Below are 13,726 nucleotides of genomic sequence, written 5' to 3'. Positions count from 1 at the left end.
AGAGAGAGAGAGAGAGAGAGAGAGAGAGAGAGAGAGAGAGAGAGAGAGAGAGAGTCTTATAGTGAGTCATGTATGTATGTGAAATCAAGACCTTTGATCTTGTAGAGCATTCCCCCTTTGTTCTCCCTCTCTCCTTCCACACGAATTTCTTCTCCTAGGGCAGATATGGTTTTGGTTAGTGTCACGCCTCGATCCCACTGTGTAGATATTGTCCGGTTCTGCGTCATCTACCCTCCCCGGTTTTGTTTTCCAGCAGCACTAACCGTGCCCGACCCACTCCGCGGGGCCCGCCCCTTGGAGATGCTGAAAACGAGTCTACATAGGGAAGGGGAGAAATCCACATATATAGCCCAGTAACTTTTCCTCCTTTTCCGATGAGGGATCTTTCAATCCACCCCCCTTAGGGCCCAGCGTCCTCGCTGGCACACCGTACTGGATGGGAGGTCTCGCTCTGATACCATTATGTCACGCCCCGACCCCCACTGTGTAGATATTGTCCGTTTTGGGTCATCTACCCTCCCCGGTTTTGTTTTCCAGCACTAACCGTGCCCGACCCACTCCGTGGGGCCCACTCCTTGGAGATGCTGAAAACGTGTCTACATAGGGAAGGGGAGAAATCCACATATATAGCCCAGTAACTTTTCCTCCCTTTCGGATGTGGGATCTTTCAGTTAGTCTTTCTAATCCCGATAAAGCCTTCAAAGAGAGTATTTACAGGTTCTCTTAAGAAACCTAAACTACAATTAACTCCACGGACAAAAAGGTCCCTCACTAACAAAGGGAAAACTATTTTTTGTTGAGGGTAGTTCATTATTGAGGGACCTGTTTGGAAAACCTTCATAGATATGTTAAACCTTCATAACGAACTGCCTGTTTGTTGGTGCACTATTTTACTTCTTTGAATATGTTAGTGCATCAAAAAGTACTTGCTAAATGAAGTGCATCAATTGCTTGAGTAGGATGGGCGATCAATTCCGAAAAATCTATCAACAGCCAATGAAGAGGATATAGTATGGTAAAGTGTTGTACACTACCTTGATAAAATTCAGTAACGAGTACAACATGTGTTAGGAATTAACAACTAGCAGGATAACGATATACAAAAGATAAATGAAAATTCACACACAAAACACATAGATTTACATGGTCCACCAACTATGATATGGGCTACGTCCACGGCAGAGCAATAAGCCAACGATTCCACTATTTGAAGAAGAGATTACAAAGCCCTCACAACCCTTTCACGGCTGCTCCTGATTTCATACTCTATATATAGCGTTTTTGAGACACGTTACAATAATGGGAAAAACTGAGATCAGGCTTCATCAATAACAACATGTAGCAAATGGGGAAATCTGGTGACATTCTTGGTTCAACACCACCATAAATACACAATCGAAACCGCATCAACTCCTCTTGACCTTGTCTTTAACTAAAACTGGATTTTTTTTTATGGGTAAAACTGAACTTTCAAGTAAGAACCCTTGTAAATGAGCCTTAGGGGGGGTTAGTTGCGCGGGATTTGAATGTGCAGACATTAATGTGCGGACTTTTCCATATTGTCCATGACTCTTTGAGGACTTGGACTTTAATGTGCGGACACTTGTGACTTTGGGGACTCCGGCGGGGACTTTTTTGAGTCATGCGGACATTGAAATCACCTGTTAGTCATCAACAAATACATGAATTTGAAGTCCTAGAGTTTTAATAATCAATTTTTACTATGATCCCATGAATTTGTGGGCACTACTAAAATATCTAAGTAATATTGTGCAGTACGGACCCGTTTGGAAAAGTTTGAAAAATATTTCTTACTCTTTCTTTTATTAAGAAAATCTTCAATTTATGATGATATCCCTCTAAATTAACCATAATCATATTATTTCCCTCTAAATAGTGGAAATTAAAAAATAAATCCCAAGAAATATTTCCCATCAGAAATGTTTCTCTTGTAATCCAAACAGGGCCTAAGTTGAAATTCCTGATTGATAGATTTTTCACCGTCTAATCTAAAACATTAAACCTGCACCTAACCTCATGACTACCTTAATAAAATTCAGAAATGGGTATCTGTGACACAGCAAGGAAGCAAATGGGGAAAACAATAGCTATTCCAAACATTGATGCCAGTCTCCATATTAATTCACATAATAGTTATTCCGAACACAAATTAAACTGGAGCCTATTACCGTTGATTAGAGACATTTCACAGAACAAAATTACAATAAACCAAGTTATGAGAAGAGAAAGTGTGTGTTTGAGAGAGAGAGAGAGAGAGGGTTAGTTTTTGTATGCTGATTGTAATATCTCTCTTTCTCATAAACGGGTAAGGGACCCCGCCAAACCCAAGCTTGCCTAAAAAAAAGTGTGTGTGTGTGTGTGTGTGTGAGAGAGAGAGAGAGAGAGAGAGAGAGAGAGAGAGAGAGAGATGACTCAAGGCAAGGGTGATGATAGTGCCACCTGGACAGCTGATGTGGCAATAAAGCCTCCTGAAATGATACCCACACGCAAGAGCATGAGGCAAAGAAAAAGGCCTAGTGCATTGGATGACTATGCGTGATATCAAAAAAATAAAAAAAAATAAAAAAAGCATAACAGAATTGGTTAGAAAATATTCTTAAAAGGCAGAGGAGTTAGGGCAAAAGGGGATGAAAAAACTTTCTACTTTGTATTTTCCTTTTCTTGTTCTAGGAGGTTACTACCCTCGAAGTAGTCTATTGTTCTTACAAATTTAATGTATCTCCATTACCAGAGAATCACAAGCTGCTTAGAAGATAGGAATTGAGTGAAATTGAGCTTTTATTTGTCACTTTTGTTGCTAGTTCTATCTAACCAGGTGGGATCTCACATCAGAGAGAGAGAGAGATTCTACAGCCCTTCCTCCAACGAATCCCAAACATTAGAAAGGTCAGAGAGTCACGATCTGATAATCTCAGCCCTTGTCTTTACATTAAAAGCATGCCATGGGGCAACGATCATGTGGATCACATCATAATGGTATAAAAGATCAACGGTCTCAATTTTACGTATGTATCATTTTCAAGGATCCAAAAATTAAGGGAGATGATTTTTGGTTAAAGTCAAATCACGTTGATGGAGGTTACGATTTATAGGGTTGCAAAAAAATCATCAACTGCCATTGTTGAATTTTGGGAAATTATATATTCGCCCGCTTTTCTTCCCCGGTTCAAACCCCATGTAGCTTAAAAAGAATAGTAAAAACGTATACTAATAGGGGGTGGACTGGGGAAGGACGGGGCGAATATATCGCTTCCCTTATATCATTATACAGATAAAAATCAAAGAAGAGCATTGTTGGAGATAAGAATCATGTGGACGATACCCATATAAGGAGCTCGATTTAGCCTCGGTTCTATTATAAGATCCTGCAACAAAATTGAGGAATTGATGGTTTTGTGGTTGAGTTGAGACTAGAGATCATTGCAACCATGGTTGAAGAAGCAACAACAGTGGGAAATAGGGAGTGGGTCATCGAACTAGAGGAGCGAGTCAGGTCTTTGGACAATAGGAACGGCGATCTTTGGAAAAAACAATCGATATACAGAGTACCCACTTCCGTCAAAGATCTCAACAGGAAGGTGTACGAGCCACAATTAGTTTCATTGGGTCCTTATCATCACGGAACTCCAAAGTTGAAGGCAATGGAAGAACACAAGTATAGAGCTCTCCTTAACTTCTGCAGAAAAACAAAAAAAAGATTAAGTGTTTTCGTAGAGGCGTTAGAAGGAATTGTAGAAGACTTGATGGGTTCATATGACATGCTGGACGAAGAAGAATGGGGAGATACAAGTAGATTCCTACGACTCGTCGACGGATGTTTCTTGATGGAAATCATAGATGGACGGTGGTCCGATTATGATGAGAACGACCCCATTTTTAGCTCCCGAGGATTATTAAACAACAAGGATGTTATGATGAAGATCGAAAACCAAGTGCCTCTCATACTTCTTACAACATTGGCTGCCACTGCATGGGGGTTGCCGGCAGATGAGGTGAAGCTTAGTCTAAAGCCATGAGTGCTTTCTCTTTCATTCTTTTCCCCTTTTGTTTCTAGCGGCATTTTAATTTTAAGATAGACCTACTACCTCTGTTGATGGATACCTCTAAAAAAATTTTGCGCGTAATCTAGTAGATTAACTTGAAATAACTTTACCTGCTAATAAGAACGGATTCTAGTGTTATCTAAATAGGCCCTGAATGTATATAAACGAATCGCTTATAATTGTGTTCGTAGATCTATCTTTGCATTATTTTATTTAGAAAATTTTATTTAGAACATCTCCAAGGCGGAGACACCCCACCCATGAGCCACCGAATCGCATTTAAAGAATCACCCTCCACAATAGTTTTATCCAACATCTCACCATTTAATCCTTTAATACCATAAAAAACAGCCCTGACTTCAGCCTCCGAAGCATCACATGACCCAATAGGCCCAGAGTAAGCCCACTCAACATCACCACTGTCATTGCGACATAAGCCGCCAACCCCGGCCGGGCCGGGGTTACCAAAACAAGCGCCATCAAAGTTCAATTGAACCATACCAGGGGGAGGATGCTCCCACCTCTGCACAATTTGATTCCTCCTCTCACTACTAAAGCAAACTTCCCTCCAACCCTCCCATAAGGCAAATGCTGATACAAAGCGGAACGTTGGATGACATCTCGCCCAAGATATAGTAAGGGCAATAACTCTCATATAAAGCCAATGCGGAGATTTAGCAATCCCCTCAAAAATTCTGGAATTCCTCTCTTTCCAGATAACCCACCATGTAGCAAGCAAACAAATATTCCATAAGATTTTTTCATTCCTTCACCAAGGCACAAAACTCCATTGGGGTAGCAAGTCCGGAATAGATAATGGAAGAACCTCAAGAATAGAAGACATTTCTTCGACGTTTTTTCTTCTCTTCTTCTTCCTCTTCTTTTCTGAAGTAAAGTGACTGAAGTCTTCAATGAGTGAAATAAGTCTTAAATCTTGTTGTCAAAAAGGAATAAAAATAGGAAAAATCTCTAAAAAATAATGTCGAGTATGGGGGCAATAAGAAAAACAGAAACAAACATGAAAAAAAAAGTTGTGAAAGAAGATGAATAAGAATAGAAAAAAGAAGAGAAGGAAATGATTTTAAAACAAATAACTTTCTAAATCAGTTATATGCTTCTAAATTTATTGCTGCTCCTAAATTTTATCACTCATAAGAGTATAAAACTTGGCTCCAGACCGGTCTGGAAGATGCTTCCTCCAACCCCTCTAATAGCAATGGGTGTGGAAATATCAAATCCATGTACGGTGTGGAAATCCGTACATGGATTTGATATTTCCACACCGCTTGCTATTAGAGGGGTTGGAGGAAGTTCCTCTAGACCGGTCTGGAGCCAAGTTTTGTTCCTCTTAAGAACCTCAATTTTGTTTTGCCACAAAAAATAAAAAATAATTAAATTTACCTCTCTTAAAAATTTCTACTGCTCTTATTTGTTTACTGCTCTTAACATTGAATGCTCCAAAAAATCTGAATATATTTTCTCCCAAAAGATCAAATCTGTTGCTCATAAAGCGTTTTTCACCGCTCTTAAAAATCCGAATACATATTTTCATTAAGGGCATGTTTGGCTACCATGAATTTTTTTTTTCTTGATAAATCGGTATCTCCAAGTGGAGATGAGGGTGAAGTGGCTAAAAATCAAGAAACAAAAATCAGGAACCTAGTGATGGTAATATATAGCTAAAAATCAAGAAACAAAAAACTCTAGTAAAAATAGGATAAACATTTTCCTGATTTTTTTCCACTTCTCAGGCTCATTTCAATCATGCCCTCTCAAATCTCTCTCCTTCTCCCACTGCACTACCCATCTCTCACCACTTGGAGCCATCGATTTATCATGAAAAAAAATTCCTGGCTGCCAGACATGGCCTAAAGATCAAATTTATTCTGCAATCTTTTACCCATCTCTCACTCACTACCTAATCAGAAACTCTTTCCTCACATTGTCCTAACATTTGAGGAGTAACTTTCGAACGACTTTCTATATACTAACTTGAAAAATTTATTCCTCAATCTTTTATCGCTAAAGATTAGATATACAAACTCACTACCTAAACAGAACTATTCCGTCACATTGTCCCAACATTTGAGGAGCAACTTTCGAACGACTATCCATACACTTACTTGAAAAATATTAAATAAAAGTGCAAAAGTGTCTCCTTTACCATCTGAAAACGATCTTCCCTAAGACCATGTTTGGATTGCAAGAAAAATATTTCTGATGGAAAATCTTTGGAAAATTTCTTCTTCTTCTTCTTTTGAAATGGGGAGATTTCATTAAAAAAAAAATCCACGACCAAGACGGTCATGAAGACAAAAGAAAACAAACAGAACAGAGGAAGATACAAAAACAGGATCGGTAAAATGATTGGAAATGATATGATTATGGTTATATTGGAAATTTTTTCCATGATTTAGAGTGAAATGATATGATTATAGTTAATTTAAAGGTATGGCGTAGGAAGTCCCCTTAATGGGCTAGCATCCACACCAACAGCTTCCTTTTGTGAAGGGTTCATTTTCGATTATACCGTTGAACAAAACATGTACAAATGTGAACATTACTGGTTTTGATAATTGAGGAATTAATCAGAAAATGTAATACCTGATGTAAAAAGATATTTTAACTATAAAAAATCTGCCAAGAACAATCAAAAAATGTAAAAGAATGTGAGTACCCATAGTATATATAAGCTGTACAGCTAGGAAAGGAAAAAAAAAAAGAAAAAAAAAGTGAGCTTTCGATACTCTCCATACTCGATCCCTCTCAAATCTCTCTCCCACTGATCATTTTTAGGATCTAGGGAAAATACGGGTGCCTTGCTCTCTATAGATTGCTCACTGCCGTCTCATCCGAACAAGAATCAAACCGGGGCATACTTCCCATCTGTTCCCATCCCAATGTGACCGTCGATAGCTTTCCCTATGGAAATGGAATCCCCGGTCCTATCTTTCTCAATTCATCGATCGACGGCCTCCCTACTTCTAATGATAGATAGAAAAGGTAGGAGAGGGGCTGAGGGACGGCAAAGGTACAAAAACAAAAACTACATAACATATGTATGTGAAATGGTAGGCCCATTACGAACAATCATTAAGGCGGTCTCCATATTGATGTTCATCTTTTGCTATCGCCGTCAACGCCTCGGTCACTTTGTTCAACCCATTGTATAAACAGCTGTTGCTACTGCAGCCAAGGAGACCTCGTGTTGGGACCCGAGTAGAACTCATCCTTAAAAGCCAGCCGTTAAGGTGAGGGTGCACAAGCCCTTATAAGCCCAACGGTATCTTCTGAGTTTTCAGATGTGGGATCTTTTCGTTTGCTTTGAAACCCCAACACCACCAACCCCCCCCCCCCCCCCCCACCCCAACCCCCAACACAATGCGGTAGCAACATGGACAATCTCGCCCCTCTATGCGTCGGCAACATGGGAACTACGAGATCTTCTCCGAGGGGATTTCACTGTCCTTGAAGGTACATCGTGGTTACCGAGATCTTCCCTGAGGGATTTCCTCCATCCTCAAGGGTACACTGGGGTTACCATGCCCTAGCTCTGATACCACTTGTTGGGAGCCGAGTAGAACTCACCTTTAAAAGCTAGCCGTTAAGAGGAGAGTTCCCAAAGGACCCAAACCCTTATAAGCCCATCCACGTCTTCTGACTTTTCCGATATGGGATCTTTGCTTTTGTGTGGAACCCCCAACGGCTCGGGTTGAGCTTTCTAAAAATGAATTGGAATCAAGCTGAACCCAACTTGATTTTAAGGTAAACGCTCAACCCGAATTCCCCAAAATTGGCCCGACTTCCATCCCTAAGTCAAAAACCATAGTTGAATTACCAATAATTATAATAATAATAATAATAATAATTATTATTATTAGAAAAGATTCAAAGAACCAAACTAACCAGTTCAAGTCGTAGGAAAAAGGTTGCCGAAAATAGCTGTGGGAAACAGATGTTGGAGAAAGTCTTCAAAGGAGGGGGGAAATCAAGTGCCACAGGAATGAAATATTAGTAAAAATGAAGACCTAGCGACAAAATGATTTTATCTTTGTTAGAAAGCTCGGATAAGCTATAAAAATAGTAAAAATAAATTTAGCATCCTAAATGTTTACTTATAAAGTTTTGGCAAAAAAATAGGAGCATTAAAAATAATTTAAGGGTAGTAAAATATTTAATTAGAGTATGAAAAAGTATTTTAGAGAGATAAATTTTTATTATACCAAAAATACTTATTCAGGATCTTTAAGAACGGTAAAATTCAATTAAGAGCGATAAAAAATAAAGGACAACTAAAAAATATTCAAGAGTAGTAAAAATTTTCTTTAGCGGAAAATAAATTTTGGGTTTTCAAGACTGGTAAAAGTAAAATAAGAGGAGAAAAACCTTAAGATCAGTAAAAATAAATAAAAATTAAGAGTAGTAAATTTGATCTTTGCCGGAAAATTTTATTTGGATTTTTTATTAGAATAACCTAAAAGCTTTCCCTCGTCCAACTCTTCATAGTCTTCTAGAAGAAATAATTTCAAATGGGCTGGACTCTAATCTTTAGTCTGAATTAGGTCTCTAGCAAGAAGAGGAAGAATAATAAGTAGAAGAACACAAGCAGAAAAATGCAATACCGTTGTCATTACTAACACAATCAATAGATACATGCCACGTGTAGAGGAGAGAGCAAAAAAAGTAGTCAAACTATTGGGGAGAAGCTATTTTAATGAGAACACTTGTTGAGCGATGCACCGGGCGTATCTATTGAATAGAGAGAAAGAGAACTGTCGTTTGGGTTTTGACTCTTGCTTAGGAATATGAAACGTGTTTGAGACGGCAATGGAGAAAAATAAGATGGGTCATCTAACCAAATCAGTCAAAGATAAATTGTCAACAATATAAATATCGATAATTTATTGAATAAGGCATTGGGAAACGTGCCATGTAATTTGGAAAGAGTAACTTTTGGAATTCCTTGCGGTATTATCCTTAAAAAAAATACTTTTTTAAATAAAGGAATGCAAGCATTCTTAAATTTCGGGGTGCCACGTGGGGGTGCTAAATAAGGGAATGCAAGCGTTTTTAAATTTCATGGTGCCACGTGGTGAGACCCCAGCTTAACACATTTAGCTTTATCAATATAGATAGATGATAAAAATACCATTTATTCACTAGTTAATTTTCAAGAGCGAGAAAGTAATCTCCATGGACTAGACCACACCAATACAGACGAGAGACTCACATCATAGTTTGTTTTATGAATGTACATTAATTAGCAAGATGGTCTCATTTTGATTCACAAACTATTGGATAATCAAGAGCTTAGAGAAACAAAAAAAGAGGCCTTTTTATCACCGTAAAGGTTATAGATATTGATATGAAACTCTCTTCTCTGGTAACCCGCGGCCGCATATGTAGGGCAATACTGAACTGAGATTTAGCAGTGTTTATCACTCAGGATGGCCAGACTCTAGTCGTCGTTATACTATAACAAAAGCACTGAAATGAATATGAACACCGATCCTTTCCTAGCAGGATATTCATTCTTTAGACGTGCTACAATTTTTTGATGATAATAACATTACTATTATAAAAGAAGTGTTTAATTTACTCATATTCTAACTTCAACATGCAGGCTAATGGGTTCTTAAATAGACTAGTGTTCTGCTTCTTTCTAGATGCCAAATTTGTCTTTCGACTCCAACCAAGCATGGATATTAACTTCTACAAAGGTCTGCACCTTTTGGACTTAACTTGGCAGATGGAGACTGGACAACGAAATGACAATGTTTCTGAAAGAGAACCAGCTTTTGACATTGTTGAAAGTTATATTGTTTTTTTTTTTTTTTTTTTCTGCGAGCTATCTTTACGAAAAGGCCCAAGTTGAGTTGAAGAAGAGTGAAACCGACAACCTCAATGGAATTATATTCGAAAATGGTGTCCTCAGTCTCCCTATATTTCGAATCCACTCTACCACTGAATCAGTGCTCCTCAATCTTGTGGCCTTTGAGCATCTTCATGCGGGCACAACCCACCAAGTGAGTTTGTTGATGAGAAGTATAAATGTCATGGAAACCACATGGAGTAATGAGGCAGTCCCCATATTCATCCAAAAGATTAAAATGACATGGGATTCAAACCTAAATATAAGGGTAGGTTATATGATATAAATCAGGAGTTGAATGACTATTTCATCATGAGAACGAAAAAGTGAATGAGTGGGGTTCTAACCTCAAGCAGACTTACTTCAAAAATCCTTGGACTTTCTTAGCTCTCATTGTAGGAGCTTTGCTTTTGGTTTGCACCCTCATTCAGACCATCCCTACATTACAATCATTATAGTTGTTTAACCATAATTGATGGATGATCACTAAATGCAAATCCCTTGCTTGTGCTTCTATTCTCTAATATTCTCTTTGCAATGAACATTAATAATAAAGTCATGTATTATAGCCTCTGAGCTTGAAATGTAATGCTTTTTATAGTTCTTTCTATGCTCTCTGAGCTTCTAATGTACCATCTGTCTTCTGAGAGAGAGAGAGAGAGAGAGAGAGAGAGAGAGAGAGAGAGAGAGAGAGAGAGAGAGAGAGAGAGAGAGAGAGAGAGTCTTATAGTGAGTCATGTATGTATGTGAAATCAAAACCTTTGATCTTGTAGAGCACTCCACCTTTGTTCTCCCTCTCTCCTTCCACACAAATTTCTTCTCCTAGGGCAGAAATGGTTTTGGTGAGTCTTTCTAATCCCGATAAAGCCTTCAAAGAGAGTATTTACAGGTTCTCTTAAGAAACCTTAACCACAATTAACTCCAGGGACAAAAAGGTCCCTCACTAACAAATGGAAAACTAATTTTTGTTGAGAGTAGTTCATTATTGAGAGACCTGTTTGTTAAACCTTCATAGATATGTTAAACCTTCATAATGAACTGCCTGTTTGTTGGTGCACTATTTTACTTCTTTGAATATGTTAGTGCATCAAAAAGTACCTGCTAAGTGAAGTGCATCAATTGCTTGAGTAGGATGGGCGATCAATTCCGAAAAAGCTATCAACAGCCAATGAAGAGGATTTAGTATAGTAAAGTGTTGTACACTACCTTGATAAAATTCAGTAACGGGTACAGCATGTGTTAGGAATTAACAACGAAGCAGAATAACGATATGCGAAAGATAAATGAAAATTCACACATAAAACACATAGATTTACATGGTCCACCCAGTATGATATGGGCTACATCCACAGCTGAGCAATAAGCCAACGATTCCACTATTTGAAGAAGAGAATAAAAAGCCCTCACAACCCCTCACGGCTGCTCCTGACATTCTTGGTTCAACACCACCATAAATACACAATTGAAACCCCATCAACTCCTCTTGACCTTGTCTTTAACTAAAATTGGATTTTTTTTTTATGGGTAAAACAGAACTTTCAAGTAAGAACCCCTGTAAATGAGCCTTAGGGGGGGTTAGTTGCGCGGGATTTGAATGTGCAGACATTAATGTGCGGACTTTTTCATATTGTCCATGACTCTTTGAGGACTTGGACTTTAATGTGCGGACACTTGTGACTTTGGGGACTCCGGCGGGGACTTTTTTGAGTCATGTGGACATTGAAATCACCTGTTAGTCATCAACAAATACATGAATTTGAAGTCCTAGAGTTTTAATAATCAATTTTTACTATGATCCCATGAATTTGTGGGCACTACTAAAATATCTAAGTAATATTGTGCATTTGTGGGTCCTGCTAAGGTAGTCATTTCACTTTGGATAGGGTCATATGCTCATCTATCTAGGCCAATAATAAGTTATTTGTTAGATTGATCTAAGCCGTCTACTTTACAGGGCCTGGTTTGGATCTCCTATAGCCCCAAAATCAGGTCAGCTATGCTGGCAATCTGAACTGCCCACTTGATAAGGCTTGCTTTGGATCTCCTGTGAAGGCCACAAGAGATCCAAAGCAAGACTTATCAAATGGACAGCCGAATCATTCCAAGGTGGGACACACTATACCTTTGTGGATGTGTCCTACCACATTTGTTCGGTAGGAGGAATGCTTTAGAAGGTGCATTCTTGTTGCACGATTACATTATATGCCCCACCATTGATTGATCCAGACCGTCAATTTGATACGAGAGGAATACGTGTGCCTTAAACATTTAGTATGATTGGGCCTTCTACGTGTGCCTTTACATTATGTGTCCCTCCTGCTACACATGGAATATAGTCTTCTTCAATTGGAAATCTAACTCCATGACCTTGTCTTTAACTAAAACTGAACTTTCAAGTAACCCCTGTAAATGAGCCTTACTGTTCAGCTGAAATGCCAGCTTGCAATCATACCATCCACTTTCTCATGACTGTACAGTACGGACCCGTTTGGAAAAGTTTGAAAAATATTTCTTACTCTTTTTTTTATTAAGAAAATCTTCAATTTATGATGATATCCCTCTAAATTAACCATAATCATATTATTTCCCTCTAAATAGTGGAAATTAAAAAAAAATCCCAAGAAAATATTTCCCATCAGAAATGTTTCTCTTGTAATCCAAACAGGGCCTAAGTTGAAATTCCTGATTGATAGATTTTTCACCATCTAATCTAAAACATTAAACCTGCACCTAACCTCATGACTACCTTAATAAAATTCAGAAATGGGTATCTGTGACACAGCAAGGAAGCAAATGGGGAAAATAATAGCTATTCCAAACATTGATGCCAGTCTACATATTAATTCACATAATAGTTATTCCGAACACAAATTAAACTGGAGCCTATTACCGTTGATTAGAGACATTTCACAGAACAAAATTACAATAAACCAAGTTATGAGAAGAGAAAGTGTGTGTTTGAGAGAGAGAGAGAGAGAGAGAGAGAGAGAGAGAGAGAGAGAGAGGGTTAGTTTTTGTATGCTGATTGTAATATCTCTCTTTCTCATAAACGGGTAAGGGACCCCGCCGAACCCAAGCTTACCTAAAAAAAAGTGTGTGTGTGTGTGTGAGAGAGAGAGAGAGAGAGAGAGAGAGAGAGAGAGAGAGTGATATGACTCAAGGCAAGGGTGAGGATAGTGCCACCTGGACAGCTGATGTGGCAATAAAACCCCCTGAAATGATACCCACAGGCAAGAGCATGAGGCAAAGAAAAAGGCCTAGTGCGTTGGATGATTACGCGTGATATCAAAAAAATAAAAATAAAATAAAAAAAGCATAACAGAATTGGTTCCTCTTAAGAACCTCAATTTTATTTTGCCACAAAAAATAAAAAATAATTAAATTTACCTCTCTTAAAAATTTCTACTGCTCTTATTTGTTTACTGCTCATATTTGTTTACTGCTCTTAACATTGAATGCTCCAAAAAATCTGAATATATTTTCTCCCAAAAGATCAAATCTGTTGCTCATAAAGCGTTTTTCACCGCTCTTAAAATTCCGAATACATATTTTCATTAAGGGCATGTTTGGCTACCATGAATTTTTTTTCTTCATGATAAATCGGTATCTCCAAGTGGAGATGAGGGTGAAGTGGCTAAAAAACAAGAAACAAAAATCCGGAACCTAGTGATGGTAATATATAGCTAAAAATCAAGAAACAAAAAACTCTAGTAAAAATAGGATAAACATTTTCCTGATTTTTTTCCACTTCTCAGGCTCATTTCAATCATGCCCTCTCAAATCACTCTCC

The 13,726-nt window shown here is 38.2% G+C and overlaps 1 protein-coding gene across 1 annotated transcript; it reads left to right on the top strand.

The window, feature by feature from the left end:
• Nucleotides 1-3,449: 3,449 nt before the first annotated feature.
• Nucleotides 3,450-4,037, top strand: LOC143861612 (UPF0481 protein At3g47200-like). The gene has a single exon (XM_077372510.1). The coding sequence runs from the start codon at nt 3,450-3,452 to the stop codon at nt 4,035-4,037; it is 588 nt and encodes a 195-aa protein (XP_077228625.1).
• The last annotated feature ends 9,689 nt before the right edge of the window (nt 4,038-13,726 follow it).

Source organism: Tasmannia lanceolata, unplaced genomic scaffold (assembly GCF_043159265.1).
Source record: "Tasmannia lanceolata isolate RefF3 unplaced genomic scaffold, GAP_Taslan_0.1 ptg000037l, whole genome shotgun sequence".
Taxonomy (NCBI): domain Eukaryota; kingdom Viridiplantae; phylum Streptophyta; class Magnoliopsida; order Canellales; family Winteraceae; genus Tasmannia; species Tasmannia lanceolata.
The sequence above is the reverse complement of the archived record's forward strand: the minus strand, read 5'-3'. Positions and strand labels throughout refer to the sequence as shown.

Excerpts from the sequence above, each read along its gene's own strand:
- LOC143861612 (XM_077372510.1), top strand. The coding sequence starts at position 3,450 with ATGGTTGAAGAAGCAACAACAGTGGGAAATAGGGAGTGGGTCATCGAA.